Raw genomic sequence first — 22,497 nt, 5'->3', positions numbered from 1 at the left:
TTAATATACTATCATATATTGTAGAATCCATTGCAATGCCTAGTAAGGAGAATCATTGAATTTTCAGTGCTTTGATTAGTAGATAGCTAAAACATAGATCACTTAAGGTATACTCTGCCCACAAAAGAGTTTATTAACTTACTAGAATAGCAGGAACAAACAAAATAGAGCACAAACACTCTTAATATCCAAATTCAACTAGAATATGAAATATTTCATCAACCTATAGTCCCATACAATAGTGATAATGATGATGGGCCATGAAATTGACTCTTGGCAACCCCATAGATGAATTTTCTCTGGATTGACCTGTCTTCAACCTGGTCTTTAATTGCCACTATTATTGAGTCAGCCATGTGTTTTTCTAGTGCTTGTAACTAACTAGGCATGGTATTCAGCTTTGTAACAGAACAAAATATAAAAGTCAAGCAAATTAACCACAGGTTACTTAGCTCCAATTATTAAAATATATAAGGCCAAAGTTTTCCCCGTTCTGTTATATGGAACAAAGGTTTCGGCTTAAAATATATATGACCACTAGAATAAGCACAACATCTAAGAAACATTTTAGTGTGGATAAAAGGCCTTTAGTTGCTGCAGTCGGAGCTAAATGGGAGAATTTGTGCAATTCATTCTTTGTCTAATCAGGGCATAAAATGATTGGCACAAAATTAATACTATAGAGATTGACACACTTCCAAAATTGTGTCTGTTAGAACAGACAAAATTTCAGGTCAAGATCTTTTGGATTGTGCAACTGATTGTACATTAAGAGCTGTAATATCCCTATTTTGTATGATTGGAAAACTAGCTAAAAAGATTGTTGCACAAAGAATCTTGTCTTTAGACACAGATAAACATATAGCCATATTCAATAAGATTGGCCCATTGAAATGGATCAGACACTACAAACATAACCTTCCAAATTGCCAAGTTATTTAAACCCAGAAATGCATAAACATATTTAGACAATATTTATTCAAGCAAGATTTGTGCAACTGGACACATCCTTATTGGAACCTTATATTAAAAAGGACATATTTCATTTGTGGTCAGAATTCAAAAAATTACATATCATATGGCTCTTTATTTGAACAAATCAGTTCAGTTGAGATCTACATATCTGATCTGGAATAAATTGTAAGAATGCTCTAGAAATATAATTAGCATTCTTTATTCTTATTCGTATATTTCTATTTAAGTTGTTTCTTTTATTCTGTTATCTATGATCTTATTAATGTTATGTGTTTTATATTCTATATTTGATATTGCCTAATGGCTAGTCCCTAATAATATTGCTAGTGCTATTTTGTATGGTGTGTAGTATTATTGCTGTTGCTTTTGGGTAAAAAGTATCAGGAAGCAACTTTTAACTGTCAAATGAGTATTTTGCTATCAGGTTGTCATTAGTGACTTATTGCTACTAAGTAAGGACTAAAACTATGAAATACTTTCATCAATTCACAGTTACTTATCCTGGAAAATATCTGATATAGTATTTAAGGTAGGTTACTTAAAACTAGTCAGTGATGAATGCCTAGACAAGAATAATTGTAAATGACTATTAAATAAGTAACCTGTTAGACTTTCAAGAGAAGAGGCTTGGTATACTTTATAATAATAACTATTTTTTTAAAAAAATATTTTCTTTATTGCAAAATAACAAATTTAAAATTTCTTGAAAGCCTTTAAATTAAAATGAAATGGTGAAAGATTTGTTGCAATGATATATTTCAAAACCTTGACTATTTTACATTTCACCTTATTGTATAATAGTAATGAGACACTGTGCTCCATGGTTACCTGTTATGTATGCGTTCTTTATTTCAGAGGAGAAATTCAAGGTGGAAACAAAAACAATTGCTGCTGACTTTGAAAACCGAGAAACTATTTACCCCAAAATAAAAGCAGGCTTGGAAGGCCTTGATATTGGTATCTTAGGTTTGTATCTTAAATTCAGGTTTTTTGGAGAGGGTAGGAAAAAAGGATAACCTCTCAATGGGCTGATAAAATGCACTTTTTAATTGTATTTGTTCTCTGTGGAACAAAGCTTGATATCTTGAACACATAAAAAATAGAGCATTCCTTCCAAAGATAATGATGATGATGATGATGATGATTTTATCCATTCAGTCATGTCTGACTTTTGGCAATTTTCTGCACTGGGTCTCTCCATATTTTCTGAACTTGCACTACTTCTTTGACTGGTTTTATGATCTGGCTGGTGCTAGCATTGACAGTGTCCAACCACCATGTTCTTTGGTGTTCTGGTTTCCCTTTATTGCTAACTCTGCCAAGCATAATTGCTTTCTCCAGGGAATTCCCCTGCAGGACATGCCAAAGTTTAATGTAATGTCAATTACCCTGTATTTGTCTTTTTTTACAGGTAGTTCTTGGATTATAATCACAATTGAATTTTGGTTGTAAGCCATTGTGCTTGTTAAGTGGGTTGCCACGTGACACGAAATAACCTTATGATGGCATTTTGTTTCACCCAGCTAATTGTTAAGTGGAGCTGAGGGGGCCTTGGGGGTTGGGGAAGTTCCTAGAAGGCTTGGCAAAGATTCTGTAAAAATTATGGGGGACGGGACTGTAGTGTAATGTGAGTGCAGTGAGGCCAGGGAAAGAAGCCATAAGCACCCCAGCTTGGCCCAGCAGTACAACAAAAAGGGACCACACCCATGAAACCTCCATAGTGGTGCGCAAAGCACCTGACCTGTGGGACACGCCAAACACTTGGGAGATTCCAATTTTTTTCCCAATCATTAATAATAACTCTTATGAGGACATTCAGATAACATCTGTCCCACTCATCTTGTTGTATTCCAGTTTTACCTCAGAATTTTTCAAACTACCTTCCATGGAACCCTAGGCTTTCATAAGAATTTGATGTGGTTCCATGTGAGGCAAAGGACACAAAAAAAGAGTTCCCTCAAATGCAACCAATTTTCTATTGTTAGAAAATTAGAAAAATTATGAAAAAAAAAATACAAAGGAAACTTAAAGGAAAGAGAATAGAGTTTAAAAGTGCAAGGAAAAAGAAAAGGTAAGAATATAACAAAAAAAGAGGAAAGAAATTATAAAGAAATGAGTTGCAAACTTCATCAGAAAACTAAACAAATTTAGTAACTCTTCATTTTTCTCTTCATTACATACCCCATCTCTTATCTATAAACAAATCCATAAAGCATAACATTATTTAGTCAGCAAGTTCCATGCAGGGAAACAAATTGTACGGTGTTTCATTTCTTTTCAATGTTGAGAAACACAATCATTTTTCCAATCTACTATTTATTCACATCCCATGTTCAAAGAATGTACACTTTTGCTTGCTGACCATCTGATCGAAGGTGCAGCCTTTATTTAATCTACAACTGATTGATTTCTTCTTTCTTTCTGAGGTTCTTTTAGCAATCGTCTTCAAGTCCATACTTTATGGGCCTCTGCCTTTCTTTTTATCAGTGATCAGTTTTCTCATCTGTATATTGCTGCCACACACTATTTTCATCATTTCAGTACCCTAATTCTTTGTGATATTCTTGAATGTTGTCATTGCCTTCTTTCTAGAGGAATAATTTCTTTACTGTTTCACATACTGAATATCTCTGTTCTTGAGCCCAAGAAAACGTAACCATTTACCACCCTCACACTGGGAGTTTTCTTTCCTTTTATAGGAAGAGACCTTATTTAAAGTGAATGGTAATTCTAATAACCAGAAATACCTTGAAAAAGCTACATTGAAATTGTTTGTTTGTTTGTTTATTTATTTATTTATTAATTAATTATATATTAGATTTCTATGCCACCCTTTTCCATAGACTCAGGGCGGCTCACAACAAAGTAGGTACAAAAATACAATGTATAAGAAATCTAAATTAAAAATCAAATCTAAAACCCCAATACGTTAAAACAATCATCCACACTCATTCCATTTACATTCCAATCGTTGGTCGGAGCTAGGTGTAACACTCAACGGACCCAAGCCTGCTGGCAGATATGAGTTTTAAAGCTTTGCGGAAGGCCAGGAGGGTGGGGGTGGTATGAATCCCTGGAGGGAGTTGATTGCAGAAGGCCGCCACAGGGCTATTCGCCTAGGCCCCGCCAGGCAGCATTGCCTAGCTGATGGGACCTGGAGAAGGCCAATTCTGTGGGACCTAACTGGCCACTGGGATACATGAGATGGAAATTACGTTTTGTTTAATTGATTTTTGATGATTAGAATATCACAGATTTGAATTATGTGGGAGGAAGTTGAAATGTATGAAAAAATATTCAAAACACATTTTATTAATCTCTAAAAAATGGACCTTTTAGAAACATGAAAAGAAAACAGAAAACATCTTAAAAACAAAAAAGTGACCAAAAATGTTTAATGCAATAAAATTATTCCTAAGGATACTATTTTGCATTATTATTATTATTATATTTCTGTGTTTTTTCCCTCACTCTACTCAAATATTCATTACTGAGAGATTTCAAAGATTATGTACATCATGTGTGAGTTTATACTGCCATCTAATGTTCTATAGTTTAATTCAGTGTCAGTTGAATAGTATTATTTTTTTAGACATTGTGAACAAATGCTCTTAATAGGGCTATGAATGATATTGATGCACAGCTCATGATGGCAATTTGGCATATAAGAGCAAGTAACCATACAGTAGTTTTACAGTATCTGTTATGAAATAATTCAACTGATTAGAGACAGAAAGTCAAGAAAAACTTGACTTTTGATGACCATCTGGAGAAATTAATATAGTTTTTTGGCAGGATTTTTCTGAAGAATGTTGCCATTGTTTTCTTCCTAGAAGAGAGAATGTGTGCCCAAAGTTACCCAGCTGACTTCAGGCCTAAGGCTGGACTAGACTCATAGTCTCCTAGTTACTAGCCAGGTGCCTTTACTTATTATACCAAGATGGTTCTCTAGTACAATTAAAGAATGTTATTTGAAGTAGAAGATAAGTAGTTAACATTTGCATCTGTATGAAAGAAAGAAGGCTGATAAACTTTACTCATTTATTTTTTGTAGCCAATTCCTAAAAGGCATGTTCAGTTTTGTGCAAAAGTATTTCCCTCCTTTTGGTTACTTTGAATTTCTACATGTCCTAGTTAATGAATACTATTAAGCTTCAAATAAGCTTATTGATATATGAAATGAGTAAACAAATAACATGAAGTTTGGTTCTTAGTCAGTTCATTTATTTAAAAATATCATCTACCTTGCAGTGAGCCAATGACTCCCATTAGATTCAATAACTGATTGCAATACCTACAACTAAATGTTCCCATAATTGATTATCAATCTCTTACATCATTATGTAGGAATTTCATACATTTTTTTCTATGGCATATTGCTTCAGCTCAAAAGCACTAGGAAATTTTCTAAATAGCATGAACTGCTTGTTTGACTTTTATTGCCATGGACTTTCGCTTACTGGTAGTTTGTTCAAAACATATTTTTCTTCATCTGTTCTCTCATAGACTTCTTGTTGAAAAATCACTATCTTGCTGCCTTTCCCTATTATGCTTCGGTTTAACAGATTAACAGAGTTTGAAGGGACCTTATAGGTCATCTAGTGCAACTGCCCACTCAGGCAGGATACCCTGCACCATTTCTGACAAATGGCAGTCCAATCTCTTCTTAAAAGTCTCAAGGGATGACGCTCCCACAACTTCCGAAGGCAAACTGTTCCATTGGTTGATTCTCCTCAGCATCAGAAAGTTCTTCTTATTTCTAGGTTGAATCTTTCCTTGATCAGTTTCCATTCATTATTCCTTTTCTGGCCTTCAAGTGCTTTGAAAAATAGTTTGACCCCGTCCTCTCTGTGGCAACCCCTCCAATATTTGAACACGGCTATCACGTCTCCCCTGGTCCTTCCCTTCTCTAAACTAGCCATGCCCAAATTCCTGTAACCATTATTCATATATTTTAGTCTCCAGTCCCCTAATCATCCTAGTTGCTCTCCTCTGCAATTTTTCTAGAGTCTCAACATTTTTTTATAGTGTGACCAAAACTGGATACAGTACTCTAGATGTGGTCTGCATCCAGTTATGGTCACCACATTATACAAAAAGCTTATGAAGGTATCTGTATTCCCCTTGTAAATTTCAAGAGAATTATATTGGTGAGAGAAACTTGAAATCACTAGATGTTGTTTTGAGGCTTTTGTGACTTCCTGGATGATTTTACGTGCTTTTCCTTTATGATTTTTACAGAATAACCACTATTGGAAATACTCATTGTTGGCCCAAGTCATCTCCATTTCAAAGCTCTTATCTCTGAGGATTGGTTGTGCCCCAGAACTTAGAAATTGTTTTGTAACTTTTCTAAAACTAATAGGCCCCGACAGAGGTAGGCTACTGCCCGGATGGGGGGAATGCAGTGGGGTAGCAAAAATGGAGCTCCACCCCAGAACACCAAATTTGCACTAAAAGATGTTAAAAGAAAATGCAGGGCGTCCTGCATTAGACACGTCCATAGTGTGATAGTAAAAATTTTTGGTAGCCCTCGTTGGGCAGAGCTACTTGACCCATAACCTGTTGGGCAGAGTGAGAGTTTTGCGCACACGGAAGTTAACCACACCAAGTAGCCACAGTTAACCACTATACCTAATTGAAGTCTTCAATGAAACACAGCAGCAGGCTTTCTTGTAAAAATATATTTTACTTCTCTTTTATCAAATTGCTTCTCTAAATAAACTATCATACAATACTAGTGTATAACTCTTATTAAATCCACCATTGCAAGCACTAAGAACTAACCACTCTATTACAAAACCACACCATGCAAGGGTGTTCCTCCTTTTATAGGATACAGCCAATCAGGTTGTAGCACGAGTAGCAAACCCATGATTACATGCTGATTATGGCTTAAATCAGCCTCTCACATGGTTACAAACAATTTTACTTGCATTGTGATATTACCTTCAGAACTAAACTTATTCTGACAGCCCTTCACTGGACCCCGAACATTTTTTAATGGAATTCTTCAGAAATGGGACCATGCATCAGTGTGATGAAAATTTCACCAAGATAAGGGGTGCCAAAGTTTATGAGATGTAAAATAGTTACAGGGTTATCTCAAATCATCTGTACTTCAGTAAAGTACTCATATTGGCCATAGTTAATTTTTAATTTAATTTAGCAAGAGGGGTGAATTCTTTTTCAGAGTCTATAGTTGTACATAGGATTATTTGTTAATTAGACATTATTCCAATGTTCTATTTATTTATCTATCCATAGAACTGAATATTATTGGCAAAAATAACAGCGCTTTTATGTTTAAGAGTGATGAGACTATAATCCATAATTTTATGAGCTGCCTGAAAAATATAAATTCAGTTATATATGTTGCTATGTAATTATGTTGAATGTTCAACATAATTAACTAATATGTTTGCTAGAATATTGCTATTTTCATTGTTTTAAAGTTTAATCTCTTGGACTGCTATATGTCATTTAAATTACAGTAAGTAGATTCCATTGGCATATAAAGTTATTCATCGTAAGAACTGCTGTATCTTACATTGTTTAGCTGATAACATTTTGTTACTATATAACACAGTTATATAAATTAGAATTTGCATATTTTTAAAATCATACTTTCATTGACATGGTCCAAATTTAATTTAGTCCAGTGAATCTGCATAATGGAACAAATAAGTTGCTATAGGCAAACTGAAAAGCTTTATTTTAATATATTTAATTCATAATTATAAATTATAATAGGATCTGAGTTGATAGGTCAAGATTAAACTGCGAAGTTAGACTGTAATTGATGAATTGAAATTTAAGCAAAGATTAAATCCAGAGATCTTCTTAAAACAGATACCGTATTTTCCGGCGTATAAGACGACTGGGCGTATAAGACGACCCCCTAACTTTTCCAGTTAAAATATAGAATTTGAGATATACTCGCCGTATAAGACTACCCCTCTTCTGTACATCATAGACCTGACTGAGTCTAGGTCTATGATGTACTTGCATTGAGAAAAAAATCATTTCTGAACATGATAACACAATATTTTAATTACTAATGATGAAGATCTTATTGTTAAAATTATGAATGAATTATTTAGAGAGAGAGAGCCAAGTGGGAACACTCTTCTGTCTATCTCTCCATATGTCTCTGTCTATCTGTCTTGTCTGCCTCTCATATTTCTCCTCACCACAATTAAGTTTATTATTATAACTCATCATAATTTGTCAACACAAAAAGGTGAACCTGGCTATTTTTCTTTCTCCTACCATCTATTCTGCAGGTATCTTTCAGTCTAACATGCAGCATGCTGACACCTATGTGAGAATCTATTATGGAATGAGAATCTGATATCATGATATGGCAATCCAAACAGCCCATCCATTTTTTCCTCTTTCCGCACTTTCTGTCTTTATCCTCTTGCAATGTCACTTAAACAGATTTTAACTTGTCGGGTTTAATTAGTGACCCTGCCAATTTTCAGTACTGTGCAGTGTGCTATGATACAGAGCAGGGTGAATAATATGACCTCAGCTTTTAAAGTTATTTTAAAATGTTGCCTAAGAAATATGGAAAGATGATTCTTTTTGGAGGAAAAGTACATTTTCAATGGTTAAACATAAGAACAAATACAAACAGGCAGAAATAAATGCATCCAGTTTAACATTCAATTTTGCAACCACTAATAATGTTGGTCAAGTAGGTACAAAAATACCTGGGGAAATTATCAAAGTCTGATAAATGGGTCCCTTGTCAGTTAAAAGGAGTGCTGATTTACCACCTGCTAGAGCAGTGATTTTCAACCTTTTTTGAGGTGCAGCACATTTTTTACATTTACAAAATCCTGGGGCACATCACCAACCAAAATTACACAAATCTAATAAATAAATACATACATACATACATACACACACACACACACACACACACACACACACACACACACACACACACATAAATAACCCCCTCATATATACAATCCCATGTAACATCCCCTTATAAATACAGTCAATCATCAATCATCCCTCCTCAAATTTATACCACTGTCTCATTTCTGGGTTCTTCTCCTGTCTTTCCCCCTTTTCTCTCTTATGTTTCTCATTTCTCTCTCTTCCTCCCTTTTTCCCTCATTCCTTCTCCCTCTCACTTCTCCTCTTTTTCCATCCCTGTCTCTCCCCCCCCCCTTACGTGTGTGTGTGTGTGTGTGTATACACACTCGAACCATTTCCAAAACCAGTTGAGGGCTGGGTTTTTTTTCTCTTTTATTCTTTTCAAACACAGGTGTGGGCTGGGGGGGGTGTTTCTTATTATTTGGGTGCTTTTTACCATATGCTTCAAGAATCACCTCTCTCCCTCTCTCTTGTTCTCTCTTATTTTCTTTCTGAGGCTCCTCCCACAACGGTGGCTACAGCGGCGCTGGCGATCCGGCCGCTAGCCGCTCCGAGCGCTGTGGGAACGCCCACCTCTCTCGCAGTCCGGTCCCGAGCTTCCCATCCTCCTTCTCAGAAGGTTTCCTTCTGAGCAAGCTGGCAGGAGGATGGGAAGCAGCCCCCACACCGCTCGGAGCGGCTAGCGGCCGCATCGCCAGTGCCGTTGCAGCCACCGCTAATGTAAAGGGGCTGCTTCCCGGCGGCAGGAACGCCTCGCCTCCGCTACTCCCGCCGCCGCCTTTGCTCTCCCCGCCGGGCAAGAGGCAAAGGTAGCGGAGGCAAGGCGGAGAAGAAAGAAGCCGCGGATAACTGCAGCAAGGGCTCGTTATGCCGGCTACCCCCCGCAGTTCCTGCCGCCGGGAGTGGCGCTCCACCCCAGCAAAGCCGGCGAGGGAGCTCCGGAATTGGTTGGTGCTCGCCCGACGCCTTGTTTTTTTATTTCCCCCTTTGGCAAGGGAGCGCTCGAGGAGACAGCGTCTTGTGGCATCGCCTCCCATCGGGTTTACGACGAAGGGACGCTCAGCAACTTCTTTTTCCTTTCGGCGCCATAGCCACCCGCAGTCCCCGGAGCCGGTGGGTTGAGGCAAAGGGCTGCGTTTCCCTTCCCTCCCTCCCTCCTGCCCCCGTCCTGAATGGAAGCCTCGCTCCGGGATCTCCGCCGCTTGCAAACCGCTCACTTTCGGCTCCGGGGACTGCGGATGGCTATGGCGCCGAAAGGAAAAAGAAGTTGCTGCGTGATGCCGCAAGACGCTGTCTCCTCGAGCGCTCCCTTGCCTCCCGAACTCCCGCCTGTGAAGAGAAACCAAAGGGGGAAATAAAAAAACAAGGCGTCGGGCGAGCACCAACCGATTCCGGAGCTCCCTCGCCGGCTTCATCAACGCGCTGCTGTTGCTGCTGTTGCTGCTGTCGCTGCCGCCTGAGGCGGCGGCACTCGAATCTGGCGTGGTGGAAAATCTTTGCCTGCCTCCAGATTTTCCACCACGCCAGATTTGAGTGCCGCCTCCTCAGGCGGCAGCGACAGCAGCAACAGCAGCGCTTTTTCCTTTCGGCGCCATAGCCACCCGCAGTCCCCGGAGCCGAAAGTGAGCGCGGGTCCGCTCCCCCCCCCCCCAATCCCGCTCCCGGCCTCCTCCCGCCCGCGGCTGTGGAATGGGCGCAGTATCCAGCCTATAAGACGACCCCCCACTTTGGAAAAGATTTTCAGGGGTTAAAAAGTCGTCTTATACGCCGGAAAATACGGTATATTGAAATCATAATAAATTAAGTCCTGTTGATTTCAACAGCAAAATTTACACATCAAACAAAATGATTGAGGTATATGGCTTAACTTAACATATGAATCATCTTATTATAGTTTAATCATCTTGTTATAGCTATGTGTGATCCAGCCATTATGCCTTGTTAAATTAACCGTAGTAGACAATCCTGGTGTGTCATGTGCAGGAAAAAAGGAATCTGTTGTAAGTATAGCTAAGTCAGGATCCAACCTAATTAGCTTTTCTGGTGCTTTGTGACTTTAATAGAAGTGACACTATTGATAGTCTTTTTTTGTGTTATTCTTGTTCCGTGTTTTGATTAATAACATGCTAAGAAACTTCAATACATGCATAATCTCAGGCATTGATTCCTATGGAAGCCGCCTTGTGAGCCGCCTCGAGTCTGCGGAGAGGGGCGGCATACAAATCTAAATAATAAATAAATAAATAAATAAATAAATAAATAAAGTAGGTATATCAGTGACATGCCACTTAAGTATTTGCTAAGCAGAGTCCTCTCAAAACTTAATTTAGAACATCATGCATTCAAGGTGTGTATTTAAAAATTATGTATGTTTCAGTGAACAACGTGGGCGTTTCGTATGATTATCCTGAATATTTTCTGGAGGTTCCAGATTTAGATGGAGTAAGTATTCCTTTCCTCCTACACCTATCTTTTAAATTTAATATTTCATATTAAATTTAAATATTTGTAAGTGTGACACTGGTTTTATTTGATTTGTTAATAGGATCATAATTGCAAAAGTATAAATGAGAACTTATTAATACCTCCCTTCTCCAGATTTAGAAACAGTCCTATGAACAGTTCATTAACTTCAAATTAAAATGTATAATGAGTCAGGATATTTCATATCTTCATACCTTCAGTACATTCATTAAAATCCCCAACTTTGTCTCTCAGTTTTGTAGAAGTTTTTATTTTGGTTTTGTTTCACATGCAAGAAAAATAATAATTGAGGCTACTGCAAAAATTGTTTTGTGTTTAACATATCCTGATTGTCTGAGCTGCACTTTAACTTGATAAAATACATACAAGATGTATTATAAACAATATCACATAAAACATATTAAAATATCTTTAAATTAATTCCAATATACTTTATATTAACCATATAGCAATAACTCTTACACTTATATACCGCTTCACAGTGCTTTACAGCCCTCTCTAAGTGGTTTACACTTACAGGATCAGCATATTGCCTCCAACAATCTAGGTCCCTATTTTACCAATCTTGGAAAGATGGAATGCTGGGTCAACCTTGAGCCACTGATATTTGAGCTCCTGAATCGGGGGTTGGCAACTTTAAACACTCAAAGAGCCACTTGGGCTGGGAGCATGCACAAATACAGGGAGATTCTCCCTAAATGAGGGCCCCTTGCGCCCTTTTCCTGCACTTTGGCGCTCGCTTGAGGAGGGTCTCCCTGCACTTTCGCACAGTCCCGTCTCAGACACAGCCGGCCAGAAGTTCACAAGGAGAAGAGGAGGGTCACCCAAAGGGAAGCCTCCGCCACAGCTGGCAATTATTTCTCAGCCTGGATTTCCAAAGATATCCAAAAAAGAACTAAAAGCAGCAAGGGGACGGACTAATCAGTGATAGGACAGGGAACCACAGCAGATGGTCCAAAGAACTGCATGCAGCTCTGGAGCTGCGGGTTGCCAATCCCTGTCCTGGAGTGAGCAATGAATTAACCTTAAAGTTAATTAACATTCTAACCACTGTGCCACCACCGCTATGTGGAAATCTATGATGATAAAAATTCCACCCCAGCTGCCCCCCAAAAATCTAAAGAAAATACTGATGTATTACCAACTTACATTCAGTTATGTCACTCTTCACACAAGTATTCAAGATGAGAAAGTAAATTATTATGTAGTTGTACTTGCTTCTTAATGGCAGAAGTACATAATTTGGACCCCAAAAAGCCTAGAGATATTTGCTGTTTCAATTTGTGATACTGCTTTTTTTTTCAATATTTACCTTACCTATCTTTTATGTCTTCTTTTACTCTACTGCTTCCTCAGCCACATTCTCTGGAGTTTTGGTTTAAGAAGATTTTGTCCCTCAGTACACTCAGAACTTGCATTTGTAACTTCACTCCCATGAAGACTCATTCTTGACTCCTCAACAAATGAGTGAATGTATTCATTTAAAACATTTTATAGAGGCCCATCCTGACTGAAACTTTGAGCAGCTTACAACCCAGAAATAAAACAATATTTAGCTGCAATAAAACAAAAATATTTAAACCAAATATTACCAGATTTTCAATTCAAAATGGGCACAAATGACTTGTGAGTGTAATTTGGGAAATGCCAAGGAGAAAATCTATCATTTGAACCACATTTTAATTTCCTATGTTGAGTGGGTGATCCTAGACCCAGTGCATTCTAATTCTGGATATCAATGAAGTCCAGTCTTAAGTATATTTTTCTGGTACTTTATGATGCTGTAGAAAAAGGGAAAAAAGCATCAATAATTTATATACCATGTTTTCCCGAAAATAAGACCCTGTCTTATATTTTTTTTGAACCCTGAAATAAGCGCTTGCCTTATTGCCATGCACTCAAAAGCCCAATTGGGCTTATTATCATGGGAAGTCTTAATTTTGGAGGAAACACGGTATATGTCATGTATTTGTTATCGAAACATAGCAATCTGTTCAATCCAGTCACAGGATGGTCATGAAGTAGGAAAGTCTTAAATTTTCCATTTGCTCCACATGACTGTGCTCCATTTTTTCATCCTAAGTGACTGTGTGATAAAAAAAATATTTTTTCACTTCAGTCTGTCATCTGGTCTGAACATTAGTTTAATTCAGAGATTATGGAGCCATAATCTCTAGTTTTCAAATCTGTAGTTTCAAAACTATATTTAACAAAGTTAAAGAAGTGAATTAATGCTTTATATTTCCATATCAGTCTCAATAATTATATCATCTGCATTCAAGAAGAGCTATCAAAAACCCTCTAACTGTAATTATCATTGTAGAGATTATATCCTGAAATTTTCAGGATAATTTGGTTTAAAATGATAATTTTAAGGCATAATTTAAATTAAATATTAAAACAAAAGTTTGAGACAATACATCGATGTAGCATGGTTGTATAAACTCTGCCAAGAAAAGTATATTACATTTCTGGTTCTCCAGTACTGTAACTTTGAATTCTGTATCCAGAAATCAAATCAGATCAATAAATTACAAAATCCCAATGGGGCTCCAAAGTTTCATCAGGTAATTTCTACATAGTATATATACTCTAGTCATCTTTGTTAATGCAAATTTTTAAATAAAGAGTTCATAATATGCTGTTATGTTTCCCCCCCCATTACAGCTAATTGACAAGATCGTAAATATTAATGTCATAGCTATGTGCAAGGTAAGTGCCATTTTTGGGAAGTTGTGCTAATGCAAGAGAATTGACAATTTTGCATATAGAGCGGTAGGGAAATCCATTTTTTAAATTATTAGTTCTGTGGGTTTTAAGGAGTTTGCGAAAGACAAGGAGGGTGGGGGCAATACTAATCTCCAGGGAGAGTTGATTCCAGAGGCTTCTCTGTTGAGTTTCTCCATAAGTCCATTTTTGTCTAGACACTAGCAGCCTCTAGTAGTGTTTCTACATATGTTAACATGTGTTTCTACATATGTTAATAATATAACATTTTCCTGGAGAAGAAAAGGTAAAAAGTACAGAAGTTGTTCATACCTGATCCTGTCAAGCCATTTTGGTAATTTTTAGACAAATGTTTTCTTACTCTAGAAAAAAGTTATGTAGGAAGTACCAATATACTACACCAGTAATATAGGTGTTCCTTGACTTATGATTACAATTAAGCCCCAAATTTCGGTTACTAAAATGAGACAGTTGTTGAATTTATTTCAGTTCTTTAGAATGCTGAGTTTCTCTTACTAAATTGGTCCCTAACATACTGTATTACCTTTTGTATCTGAAATATAATCATCTGAAACTAGTATGATCTTTTAATTTATCTAATTCAAGTAATTGCATGGGTCAGTTGAGAAAGGCGGCATAGAAGTCAAATAAACAAACAAACAAACAATATGATTTTTAAAAAATGGTTAAAAATGAAATGTCAGAGAAAATTTTGCATCATTATCTTTTCCGGAATTCTTTGTCAGACTGTGTATTAGGGGAACATATGGCAAAAGAAGCCCAATATTGGGGCAGATGTTTTGGCCATAAAACTTACAATTTGAATTAGATTCAAAATGAAAATTGTAGATTGGATCATGTTCTCATAATGGTGGTTATACTATAAAAAACAGTAGCTTATATTTTTTGATAATTGATTATTTTTAATGGGAAACTGCTATGGTACATTTGATATATTAAACTATAAATTAAGTTTCGCATGACTTTGTCCGGAGAACCATTTTTTCTGATATTATAACAATTTATTTTGGAAGTAAAAAAAACCTAAATATACTTACTTTCAGATTCATTTTTTAATGTTAAAAGTGGACTAACACAAATAGTTGCACAAAAGTCAGCACTAGGTCATCTGTGGCAAAGTAAAATAATTTTATCCCTTTCAGTGGCTTGCTTTTCTAGATTGTTTACTTATTTATCTCGGAAAATTCATATGGCCACCCAACTAACTCAGTGATTACAAAATAATGGGAATTTTTACCTTTAAAATACAAAGCAAAAGCTTTTGATTTCTTAATGTGATCAACAGCTTGGAAAATGTTGTTCATCTTTTTTGCCTATTTATGCTGTGCCGCCTTTTCCTCTTAAAATGGAATAGATTATGAGAAGTGCCTCATACAGCCTTCCACTGGCTGAGACATATGGAATTGCAATCCATGATCAGTTGACTTCTGTTTCATATTTTGATAAGTCAGAGATGTTAAATTCACAGGCCGGATGTGTCACGTGTGGGTCACAGCCACCCCCGTTTTAGCGAAAGGGGGGGGGGGGGAAACCACGAAATGTCATGTGACGACAATGTGATGATGTGACTTTGACACCCCTATTATAAGTAGTCTAGACTGCCATTGCTGATACCTCTCATATAATTGCATTGTTCAACCACTTTTGCTTTCCTTGTTGTGATTGATTTGTTGCACTGTCTAGCATCGGCACTAGATATTTGGAGAAATTCACCTGTGTAATATACAGAAGTTCTGAAACCATTATGTAATAATGCAAAATCAGACAGACTGATTAAGTTGTTTATAAGTGCAGCTTATCTGAGTTGCTCCAACATGTTTTATCAAAGAAACAAACTGCACAAGTAGAATAAAAATACACTGCCTTACAAATTACGGCCTTCAAATTCTATAATTCTTTGAGGTGAAGAGAGGTCAGCTATTTTGTGAGAGGGCTTTCCTCAGTCTGTTTTCTGCATATTACTCAATCGTTTTTTCTTTTCTTTTCTTTTTTCAGATGACACAATTGGTGCTTCCTCACATGGTGGAAAGGTGAGTCACATAAACACATCCAGACAACCATTATTATTTATAGGGGAAAATCCTTTCTTTGAAAAATTCATTACTGTGACTAATCAGTCAGGCCCCATGTTTTATTGGCAGTATAATGCTGTGTGAGTCATAGGATTGGGTGAATGAATCATCAGACCGTGAAAGCCCATCTTTACTTGATTCCCTTTTTTTAAATTTTCACTGTTTGGTGATTTCTTTTTAAAATGGAATTAAAAAGCCTGAATGACTCATCAGTGAGAACTCAACAACAAGGTACTCTGTGGGGGTGGCAATGTTTCTGGGATGTTCCTGGAAATAACCTTAAAGCCATTCCTGAGTATCACTGGAAGGAAAACAAAGAATAGAAAGAACAAGCTTTACTTATATGGTAGGTACAGAAAATTCATGCACAAAACAAAAAACTCTGGAATAATAGGGGGCTAAGAAAAGGCAACCTTTCAGTATTAGTGTAGTATTGGCATTTTTCCATTTGTGCCATCATTGCATGTGGTAAATAATTTTTCTGATAATTAAAAATTATTGTTTGCTAAGTTCCTTCCAGTTATATTCCCCCAAAATGGATATACAGTGATCCCCCGGGTATTGCGATCCCGATCATTGCGAAATGGCTATATGGCGATTTTGCAACCCGGAAGTAAAAACACCATCTGCGCATGCGCGCCCTTTTTTCTATGGGCACACATGCGTAGATGGCAGATGGGCAGATCAGCTGCTGGGCGGCTTCCCTAGGTCTTCCCCCTCTTGCTGGCGGGAGGCAGATGGGCAGATCAGCTGCTGGGCGGCTTCCCTAGGTCTTCCCCCTCTTGCTGGCGGGAGGGCGAGCGGCGGGCATCAGCGAGGAGTTTCCCCACCGCCCACGCAAACTCCTCGCTGCCGCTCACCCCGCCCTTCGCCCGCCCACGCCGTTCATTCTCGCCGCTTCCCAACTGAATCCTGAAGCGAATTGGCTTCAGGACTCAGCTGGGAAGCGCGAACGAGCGGCGCCAGCGAATGGCTTGTCCGCCGCCTGCCTGCCCGCGCGCGCCCGCGCGCCCTTCGCCCGCCCACGCCGTTCATTCTCGTCGCTTCCCAGCTGAGTCCTGAAGCGAATTGGCTTCAGGACTCAGCTGGGAAGCGCGAGCGAGCGGTGCCAGCGAATGGCTTGTCCGCCGCCTGCCTGCCCGCGCGCCCGCCCACCCTTCGCCCGCCCACGCCGTTCATTCTCGCCGCTTCCCAGCTGAGTCCTGAAGCGAATTGGCTTCAGGACTCAGCTGGGAAGCGCGAGCGAGCGGCGCCAGCGAACGGCTTGTCCGCCGCCTGCCTGCCCGCCCTTCGCCCGCCCACGCCGTTCATTCTCGCCGCTTCCCAGCTGAGTCCTGAAGCGAATTGGCTTCAGGACTCAGCTGGGAAGCGCGAGCGAGCGGCGCCAGCGAACGGCTTGTCCGCCGCCTGCCTGCTCGCTAGCGAGGAGTCAAAGGCGAACTTCCGCGTTTGTCTTCGGGACTCATTGGGAAGCCGCGCGGCTGTTTTAAAACGTCGCCGCCGGCATGGGGGGCTTCCTAGCAGCTCCCCAAACCCGGGTTGGGGGTCCGGGGGTGCTGGCAAGCCCCCCATGCCGGCGGCGACGTTTTAAAACAGCCGCACGGCCCCCAATCTTCGGCTCCTCGCTAGCGCTGCGGAAGTAAAAACACCATCTGCGCATGTTTTTACTTCCGCAGCGCTACTTCGCTAAAACCCGATCATTGCTAGGGGTCCTGGAACGGAACCCTCGCAATGATCGGGGGATCACTGTATAGAAAACCATTCTATCACAAATATCTTTTCTTCATCCAGCTTGATATATTTCTTTTTGAACCACAGTATTTGGTTCTGCATTGTGTCTTCTGCTGTCTGCAGATTCTTTCCTTCTTACCTAAGTAGTCCATTTTACTATCCAGGCTCATTTGTTCAGCTCTCTTCATGGTTGGAGAAAGCCAAAAAACCTTAGAGATTTTGGCCATTAAAAACGTTTTCCCCTTCTTGATTGTTTAAAGGATTTTTGATCTTTCTTGGTTTTACATAAGTTCTTGCTGAAAGTAAAGTTGGTACTGAAGTCTTCTTTTTTGGTGCAGTCTCCTGGATTTGATAAGTGAGACAAAGAATATGACTTCCCCATTATCAGTTTCACAGTTTTGGAATGCTTCTGAGTTGAACTTTGTCATGTTCTCACAGGACTAAGCTTCCCATTTAGTTTTTGATGTTTACCATTTAACACATTGATACTTTTGCATAATTTGTAATCCATTCACATGTACAAGAATCATTGTCAGAAATTTCCAGTGGCTCAGATTTTGGTGAAAGGCATTCTCCATTCTGCTTGTTACAAGCTGATGGATTCAAATGACAATTATGTGACACTGTGATGGTTGTACTTTAAATGCTTGCTAGTTGTGAAGTGCCTGAATGATAATCTTGTGGCCACAGGATACTGCGACTGTCATAAATGCTAGGATTGATCACAATTGTAGGTTTTTTTCTGAACCGTTATAACTTTTAACAGTCATTAAACAAAGCAGTCAATAAGAAGAGTACTGTATTTTTTTTAGCAAATAATTTTTTTTATTTTTCTCTCCAATCACCATACAATAAAAACATACCAATTACAACAAATTGTTTACAATAGGTCAATTTCAGTTGTAGTCTTCAAATCCAATACTGCCTCCTTTACTTTTAACATCTGGATAACAATAGCTATTCATTTTTCACAAGTTATACAAATAACCAAGGAAAAAACCTTATTACTCCTTTTAAGCTGTTCATAATTTTCAATACCTCATAAAGATTAGGCTGACATAATTTTTTTAAAAAAATTCAAATCTTTTCCATATCAATTTTCACATATAATCAGTCACCTTTACATATAATTAATGCCTATTAATAAAAAGTCCCTTAAAAAATAACCTTAAAAAAGAAGCCTTCTAGTAGCGTATTAAAAGGGGGAAAATGTGCCCAATAGTATTACCAAATATTGCCAAATTAATCAAATGACAAACCTAATTAAAAAGAATCCCGTTATATAAACCTTAAAAACAAATAAAAATAATAGTTATAAAGTAAAATAAACAACAATTATAGAGATTAAAAATATAGAAATATAGAAAAAAAATTAGAGTAGAAAGTATACAAAGAGGAGTTTGCAAAAAAAAATAAAAATAAAAGGAAAAGGGAAAAGTTTAAAATAATAACAAATAGAGATGAAAAGTCTGGGGAAAAAAACAAAAACAAAAAGGAAGAGAGAAGAAAAGACTTTCTTCTTCTTCACCCTTGTTTCCCCATATGTTTCCATATGGGACCCTCTACTAATATCCTCCAATAAAGGAAAAAGACTGGACAGAGAGGATGTCCCAATCCATTTCCTTATTCATATCAGATACACTCAACCTATACTATTCACATCTTATTTTCGTATGTTCCACCAAAACCTCCTATTCCAATTGAAGTTTTATTAATACGTTTACAGTACATCAATATAATAATACCTTCTCTAGTGGCCTGTCAATTTAATTACACTAAAATTTTCCTATCTTATTTTATTAAAAAGGAGAGCTAAAAAAAGGACAGAAAAACCACTCCTCAGTAGCCCACTGAGGTCAACTTCTATAATTATCGCTGCATGCCCAGCGGAATCCTCGTGCCCTAACCTAAATTGTTGATCCCAGTAACTACCAAAAAGAGTTCCCCTCCTTAATCCTAGCTCCTCTTAAGTGCTTTTGCCAATTAGTATCTTCGTTATTTTATAATTTATATTATAAAATATAAATTATACTTTAAAATGTTTTTCGCTGATAAAATCGCTTGGATCCGAGCGGACCTCGACTCCAATTGGATAACAGAGTCGACTGACAACGAGTCAGTCGAGATGACTGGGGCCCGTCTGTCTGGGAAGAGTTTGATCTGGTGACACCTGATGAAGTGGACAAGGCCATTGGAGCTGTGAGTTCCGCCACCTGTTTGCTGGACCCATTTCCCTCCTGGTTGGTCTCGGCCAGCAGGGAGGTGACATGGAGCTGGGTCCAGGAGATTGTCAACGCTTCTTTGGGGAGGGGGTCCTTTCCGGATCCCTACAAGGAGGCACTTGTGCGCCCCCTCCTCAAGAAGCCTTCCCAGCCATTCTCAACAACTATCGTCCAGTCTCCAACCTTCCCTTTATCTAGGCCCTCAGCAATCAGGATTCAGGCCCAGCTACAGCACGGAAACTGCTTTGGTCACGTTGATGGATGATCTCTGGCAGGCCCAGGATAGGGGTTTATCCTCTGTCCTGGTGCTTCTTGACCTCTCAGCGGCTTTTGATACCATCGACCATGGTATCCTTCTGCACCGGCTAGAGGGGTTGGGAGGCACTGTTCTTCAGTCGTTCTCCTCCTACCTTTCCAGTCAGTTGTAGTTGGTGTTAGTGGGGGGTCAGAGGTCGACCTCTAGGTTGCTCCCTTGTGGGGTGCCTCAGTGGTCAGTCCTCTCCCCCCTGCTATTTAATATCTACATGAAATCGCTGGGTGAGATCATCCAAGGGCATGGGGTGAGGTATCATCAGTACGCAGATGATACCCAACTTTACATCTCCACCGCATGTCCAGTCAGCAAAGCAGTGGAAGTGATGTTCCAGTGCCTGGAGGCTGTTGGGGTCTAGATGGGTGTCAACAGACTCAAACTCAACCTTGATAAGACGGACAAATCCCAAGGACAATTCCATCTGTCCGTTCATTACCCTGGGGAGGGGATCACTGACCCCCTCAGAGAGGGTCCGCAACTTGGACGTCCTCCTCGATCCACAGCTCACATTAGAGAAATATCTTTCAGCTGTGGCAAGGGGAGCATTTGCCCAGGTTCGCCTGGTGCACCAGTTACGGCCCTATTTGGACCGGGGGTCACTGCTCACAGTCACTCATGCCCTCATCACCTTGAGACTCGACTACTGTAACGCTCTCTACATGGGGCTACCTCTGAAAAGTGTTCGGAAACTCCAGATCGTGCAGAATGCAGCTGCGACAGCTATCATGGGCTTCCCTAATTAAGCCCATGTTACACCAACACTCCGCAGTCTGCAATGGTTGCCTATCAGTTTCCAGTCACAATTCAAAGTGTTGGTTATGACCTATGAAGCCCTTCATGGCATCGGACCAGAATATCTCCGGGACTGCCTTCTGCCGCATGAATCCCAGCGACCAGTTAGGTCCCACAGAGTTGGCCTTCTCCGGGTCCCGTCGACTAAACAATGTTGTTTGGCGGGACCCAGGGGAAGAGCCTTTTCTGTGGTGGCCCCGACCCTCTGGAACCAACTCCCCCCAGAGATCAGAATTACCTCCACCCTCCTTGCCTTTCGTAAGCTTCTTAAAACCCACCTCTGTCGTCAGGCATGGGGGAATTGAGATATTCCCTTCCCCCTAGGCCTATACAATTTATGCATGGTATGTTTGTGTGCATGTTCGGTTTTAAAAATAAGGGTCTTTTAATTATTTTAAATATTAGATTTGTTATATGTTGTTTCATTATTGTTGTTAGCCGCCCCGAGTCTACAGAGAGGGGTGGCATATAAATCTAATAGATAAATAAATTAATATTTTCTATGATTTAAAGTCTCCTACCAATATAAGTGCCGTAAAATAATCCTACCCTTTTTTCTTAAGGAAGTATTAAAAAATAGAGAGAGCAACCACACCTCAGTAATCCACTGGGGTCAACTTCTATAATTAATGCTGCATACCTAGTTGAATCTTCATGCCCTAATCTAATTTTATTGCTGTATGCCCAGCGGAATCCTCTTGCCCTAACCTAAAGTGTTGATCCCAGTAGCCAACAAAGAGAGATCCCCTCCCTAAATCCTAGCTCACCTTAAGTGCCTTCACCAATTAATATGTTCTTCATAATTTTATAATTTAAATCCTCTATGATTTTCTGTTTTCTGTATTTCCTAATCACCTCTAATTCAATTTCTCCTTTCTATTTTTATATATTTAAATCTAAATCATGCAAAAAGCTCTCAAATGTATAATCAATAATCTATAATATAAAAATATCATCTTTAAACCATGTAATAATCATAATCTTCCTTATCATCCACATTAAAAATAAAAAAATTACAGTCAATTCCCTTGTTAAATTTTTAAGTTTAAATCAGTAATCAATTCATTTCTAATCCATCTAAATTAATTCCCTTAATTCATTCTCTTATCCATACTTATTTCATTTCCCAATAGAGTAGAAAAAGTTTTTTCTTATATTTCTTACATATATTTATATTTTCTAATATTTTTACTCTGGATTATAGCTTTTTATATAATCAGCATCATTATCATACCTTTTTTTCATCTTAAAATCTAAATAGTACATT

At 38.7% G+C, this 22,497-nt stretch overlaps 1 protein-coding gene across 1 annotated transcript in view; it reads left to right on the top strand.

Moving 5' to 3' along the window:
* The window catches only part of HSD17B12 (hydroxysteroid 17-beta dehydrogenase 12), an 86,555-nt gene that overhangs the window by 48,262 nt on the left and 15,796 nt on the right, over positions 1-22,497 (top strand). The window contains exons 4-7 of the mRNA XM_070760714.1: positions 1,831-1,941; positions 11,246-11,310; positions 14,020-14,064; positions 16,096-16,130. Coding sequence (XP_070616815.1) covers positions 1,831-1,941; positions 11,246-11,310; positions 14,020-14,064; positions 16,096-16,130 — 256 coding nt within the window. The remainder of the gene's footprint in view (positions 1-1,830; positions 1,942-11,245; positions 11,311-14,019; positions 14,065-16,095; positions 16,131-22,497) is intronic.

This window comes from Erythrolamprus reginae, chromosome 1 (assembly GCF_031021105.1).
Source record: "Erythrolamprus reginae isolate rEryReg1 chromosome 1, rEryReg1.hap1, whole genome shotgun sequence".
In the NCBI taxonomy this organism is placed as follows: domain Eukaryota; kingdom Metazoa; phylum Chordata; class Lepidosauria; order Squamata; family Dipsadidae; genus Erythrolamprus; species Erythrolamprus reginae.
This window is presented reverse-complemented; position numbering and strand designations above follow the sequence as displayed.